The sequence below is a fragment of the Antrostomus carolinensis genome, unplaced genomic scaffold, assembly GCF_000700745.2.
Source record: "Antrostomus carolinensis isolate BGI_N321 unplaced genomic scaffold, ASM70074v2 scaffold20513, whole genome shotgun sequence".
NCBI lineage: Eukaryota > Metazoa > Chordata > Aves > Caprimulgiformes > Caprimulgidae > Antrostomus > Antrostomus carolinensis.
Window position 1 is genome coordinate 61120 of NW_010306122.1, and position 6000 is coordinate 67119.

Sequence of the window (6000 nt, forward strand, 5' to 3'; positions counted from 1 at the left end):
ATGCATTAATAAGTAAGCGGCAGAAGAAAAAGCTCCGACATTTTGTAGCCAGTGTCTACAAGTATTTCCCTCTGATGATCTGAGAGCTATTAGGACATCTAAAATGTCTCTATGTATAGAACAATAGCAAGATGACTACAAGAAGCTCAAGCATGGGTGAACACAGTCGCATCTCGCTCAGACCTGCTTCCTTCAGTTATTTGCATAGCTCTCTGCAGGCCCACATAAGGAAGCACGTGTTGCTGGCATTCATTTTAATACACGAATGAAACCCTGCATGCCAAATACCCGTGATAAAAACACTTCTCAAAGGTGTATTGCTCCCTTCTATAAATTTTGGTTTGGACAATGGGTTGTGTTGGACCCAGCTGATGTAGTAAAGGCATACATAAGGTACTCCACCATCTTAGCGGTCACTAAAAGAGCAGCAGCACTAACAACCTTCCTGGCCTCCAGTAAACTTGAAAAACACTCCAGGACAGGCAGCTCCTCTCTTTCCATTGCTAATCTTTCCAATTTCATCTAGAAGGAAAGTCAAACCCCCCACAAAATAGAAAACAATAGACAAATTTTATATAACTTTTCTTGAAAGGTGCTCATTTACCACTCTCTCCCAACTTTACGGGCTAAAAAGTAAGGAAAGACACAGCAAAGTCACTTAATCTCTGTCTGAGCCTACAAAGCACCTCACTTTACAACAGCAGAATCACTGTAAACCCAGAAATACAGACTGTACAAGAGGATCAGAGTTTCCTTACAAACAGCAAAACCTATTGTCTTAGCAAAAAAGGACCCAAACAACCTGTATTCTTTCATTTAGAGGAAAATATAGAGGTTTCTCCCCGGTTCATTTTTCTTAGAAAATTCCTTTGTACACAGTGACTCAATTCTTTCAGAAGGTCAACGTAAAACCTCCAGTACTTCAACACTTTGTGTTCTGAGCTGCACAATGAAGACAGAGACTGTTTAAACCAGATTTTCTAGCCTTTGTATATCCTCACTTGTTACCACACCAAAGGCCTGGGTCTAGAAAGAGTTTTCTGAAGAAAGGTCTCTCCATTTCACTTACTCATCCAGAGAAACACATCTGCACTGAGCAGGAAACAGACATAATTTTAGCAACTCTTTCGCTCTATTCTAAACAGAAATGCTGCCAGGTTTTTAAGGAAAGGGACCCTTTCAAGAGTAATGCAATTTAAAATACACAGTGTTGCCACTTTCAGGGTCGTGGGGTTGTCTAAACATTTATATCAGTATAGCTAATCCTACATCTCTCTCGCATAGGTCAATTTATTCCAGAGTAACAGTAGCTACCCTTTTGTTATTGTGAAGCTTAACTAAAATCACTTCCAAAATAATATTAAACAAACTTGGAAAAGTCCTTGTAATAATTATGAGCAAGTCAGGCTTAGAAAAATTTGAGCATCCTTCACATATTTACAGTTCAGTAGCAAGAAAATCAGCAACATGACATCCAAAATTCCCAACGCTATACAAGGCAGCTAGAGAGAGAAAAAATACTTCTTTTTTTAATTTCCAAAGGAAGAGTATTGAAATAAAATATAAAAGTTGGTCTCCATCTTCTCCATCTGAGCAGCCTCTTTTATGTCCCAAAGCTTAAGAACTCTCCTCGCTATCTGATTTAGAAACACAAACCCCACAGCAGATGCAAACATCCAGTTTTCTGCCTTCTGTAAAGAGCAGTGGCCAAACTGGAGTTAAAAGGCACATGCACAACAGGAAGTCATCTTAACTTTCCCACCCATACTCTATATTAATTCTTATTGGACTGCAGCACATGCAAATAACAACCATTAAGATCACATCATGCATATTATTTCTTGTACAGCACAAGGATATTGAACAATATAATACTTGAGATTATAACTCTATGCCCTCAGTCACTAAAAAAAAAAGTGGGGTTATTTTTCACAAAGTTAACACAATCCACCAGTGAATACTTGGGGTCATTCATATATACATTATATATACATTTATATAGACAAGCCAAAACAACTTTTCTCCTATCACAAAGTTGGTACCATGTCCTCAGTATAGCTCCAGAAAAATAAAGATTTTAATTCCCTGTCGCTGGTATTCAAGAAGTCCATCCATTTAATATCAAATATGAAAGCTTCAAAACTGTAATTTTTTCACTTTTGAAGCAAAAAGGAAGCCTGAGCCTCAGTCAAAAGAAGCAATAGCAAAAGTTAAGTAAATAAATAAAACAAATAAAATATTTCCTTCCTCTTCAGCATAAACACTGTCAGCAAGTTAAAGCTGCAGTGACTTTCATTGCAAGTAGATCAGATACAGTTCATGGTAAATTGTACAACTGTTCACATCATATTTGGAAACAACGCCCGGCTTGGTTTGGGGCAGATTCATTGCTTTTTAGGACAACAAAAGAATACTTCGTGTATTCATGCTTTAGGGTGTGACATATTCTCAGACCTAAAGTTTCCATCGTTATAAAGGTCACGTAAATGTTGCTCAATTAAAAGAACTGCTACAGTACTGTAATTTTCAGGAAGAGAGGCCAATGGCCTTTGGGTAAATCACAGGTCTACAGATATATTCCCTGTTCCAGTAATAACTGCCTGTGTAACTGGAAGCAAGTCATTACTCTGCTGGATTATCCAGGTATAAGAATCAAATTATAATATTCACCTTCTTTTAAAAGTGTTACAATCTATGCATAAAACAAATTATTTAATTATCAGGATTACCACAAACACACACCACACCCCTCAGGAAGTTTTGATAAAAGATGATAAGTAAAGCACTGGAAAAGTTGACCCCAAAATCTGGAATGTACAGCCCGTACAGCTTTAAATTCAGCCCCTCTGTGCAAATGGCTGCAATAAGTCTTCAACTACATGATCACATTCTGGTTTTGCCAGGGGACTGTAATGCCTCGTTTACCCACTAAGTGGTCATTTTCTATTTTGTTTTAATCTTATTGCTCTGTGTGTAACCCCAGGCTTTATTTGCTAAGCATATTCCAGCCATGCTCTCATAACTGAATTATTCATCTCCTCTCAAGACTTTTTTTTTCTTTTTGGTACACCTCACTTTGGGATCTGAGCATATTAGAACGAGTAATGTACTTGCATTCACATGCATCATTATAGGAAGGGATAATTACCCTCATTTTCCACATGAGAAACTTGGGCACTGCAAGATTATGATCCAGAGTACCTGTTTTAATTTGGGTGTCCAGACCTGTTTGCTTTTTCCCAGAACACTGCATATGACCATATTTTCACCACCAATGATAAAAACATCCTGCAGACAACTGCTCTTTCATTCCATTACATTATATTTCCAGTTGCAGGTCCAGTCTGCACAAGGAATTAGATGGGAACCAATGGAAACAATAGCAAACAGAGATTTAACACTTGTAAGTAAGGAGCATGAAGGGAAGCTGTACAGACAGCCCACACAAACCATGCAACTTCTCAGCACCTGTCTCTGCAACCTTACAGATTGATGTGTTTTTAATTTACTGTGTATTTACCAAAAAGAACCCTTCTAAAAATCTACAACTCAACACACAAACTCCATTCTCCTCTTCCCTGGTTTCTCTGACATTATCTTACACTCACACCCAGGGAGAATGCCAGAAGCATGGCTCCTGTCCATTGCACTACTGGAGTAACTGGTGCCAGTCACAGTCGCTCTGCGTACGGGGTAGCACTGAAACAGGAGGATATATCTGTGCTCAGTCTTCCCAGCTCTCCAGCTCCAAACTCTTATTACAATTTCTTTTCCCAAAAAGCCCCAGCTCCTCAACTCTAAGCTTCTCATATTAGCTGAGGCTGCCCAATAAATGATTCTGGCAATTCAGGCAAACAAGTTTGTCTTATTGAAGACAAACACCATTTAGCAGTTGCATAGTATAATCATGCCCATAATAAATAGAAGTTACTGCACAGTCATATGCAAGCACTGTAATTACATTATACTAACAGGAGCTGCACAAATCCCAAAAAGCGCTGGCTGATCTTGGTTGACATCAGCCCTGTTCAGTAAGAACTGAAGATTAGTCTCACTTTATTCTACCACAGCTTTTGCAGTCCTATGTAGTTTTACATTCCCTTTCCTTTTCAGAAGGAACTTCTTTACAGTGAGGGTGACAGAGCACTGGAACAGGCTGCCCAGGGAGGCTGTGGAGTCTCCTTCTCCGGAGCCATTCAAAACCTGCCTGGACCCCTTCCTGTGGGATCTCATTTAGGTTCCTGCTCCGGCAGGGGGATAGGACTGGGTGATCTTTTGAGGTCTCTTCCAATCCCTGACATTCTGTGGTCTGTGATTCTATTTCCTGACCTTGTTATAAATATCGGGTTTAGTCAGTTCAAAGATCAGCTACAGAGACAAGGATGGTACCCACTCAGGACCCTGAAACCATCTATTAGATCTCACAGTTTTACCCTCTAAAGTAATTTGTACTTTCCAGTAACAGTCCTAAATAATGATTTCTATCCTGAAACAGCAAATTCCTTAAGAAAACAGAAATTTTAATTTGGTTTCCTTGTATTTGGAGGTTTTTTTCTTTTTGGAGAGAGAAGGCATGAAGAAGTACTAATCGCTTGAATTTACAAGATGTCTTAATGCTTAATGACAGAAAATGGCTGTCACTCATTAACTCAATTCATAGAGAACACAAGCACCCTCATATTCAAAGATGAAACCTTTGAGAATAGGACTTAGGGTAAAAGCATATTAATTATATTTAAGTAGTGTTACATACCTAAATAACCAGCTGCAAAGATTCTTCACCTACATAGCAACAATTCAGAATCCTCTCAGCAAATTACCCACCTCTTTTCAGCCAAAAACTTCATTATAAAAACAAAGGCTCATTAAATCAATATTTGACAATCACATCAATTTATTAGTAACTCCAAGTTCGGGCACACTTTGCAAATACTCACAGAAACCTTCAATCTTGTCAGCTGTCTTGCTCCATGCTACCTGCCTGGTTTCCATTATGATTTGAATAGTCCTCCTTTCTGGACTACTCTTCTTAAGGCTGAATATTGTCATAACAGTTCCCAACTCCAAGGTCCTTTTGATCTGGCTTTTCTCATACTCCGGCAGCACTCCATAGTCTACACTCCTTCTGGGCATTTTTATTATTTATTTTTTTTTCCCAAATCAAACTTCTGTGGTTTTCAGTGTCCTAAGAAAAAAGAAAGAAAAGGGAGAAAATTCAATCATTAAAACAGCACTTTTATTTTGTTAAAAATCACACATTTGTGTAAGTTAAAGCTACCTAATAGAGACTCCTGACCATTCAAATACAAAGCAGATACATGGCTAAAATTAACAGCATCCTTGTTACTTTATCATGAAAGAAAGTATGAAGAGTCCTCACAGGGTGCAGTACCAGTGACCGCTGGCAGATGCAAAATCTATTAAAAAATAAGAGCTGAATGGAGGAGCTACTGCATGCAATGAATTGTGATCTAAACTTCTCAGCAAGACCAATGCCTCTCTTCTAGCTGCTCCATACCACTAACTACTTCCTCAGTCTTCTAACACAGAAGTACGCAGTGCTCCAGACCAAAACAGAGCAAGCCAAGGCCTGTTGAGCCCAAATACATAAAAATCACATTAAGGGGCATAACTCCCTGTATGCTTTTAGGCATGCACATCTTCAACTGCGTGTACACCCCCATCACTACCACATACAGATTTACATCTCTAAAGTCTCTGTATTATGACAGAAAAAAAGCAAGGGGAAAAAAAAGAAAAAGACCTGGAAGAAATACCAAATGTAATGATAACTGAGTAATAAGGACAAAAGAGCAAAGCACAAAAAGTGCAAACCACTGAAATGACAGAGAAAATAATACCTACGTCATAACAAAGAAAGCATTTAAGCCTAAACAAAACTAAAGAACACATCAGAAACATGAAAAAAATTGTGTTCAAACTGAAGCAGAACTATGTTAAAAACCTCTTCTAAAGGAGCAATATTCAATATCTCTGTAG

The 6000-nt window shown here is 38.4% G+C and overlaps 1 protein-coding gene across 1 annotated transcript in view; it reads right to left on the bottom strand.

Annotated features, from left to right (window-relative positions):
- PLCG2 (phospholipase C gamma 2) overlaps positions 1–5179 on the bottom strand; it is a 56413-nt gene extending 51234 nt beyond the window's left edge. The window contains exon 1 of the mRNA XM_010165021.2: positions 4938–5179. Coding sequence (XP_010163323.1) covers positions 4938–5133 — 196 coding nt within the window. The 5' untranslated portion in view covers positions 5134–5179. The remainder of the gene's footprint in view (positions 1–4937) is intronic.
- Positions 5180–6000: the final 821 nt, after the last annotated feature.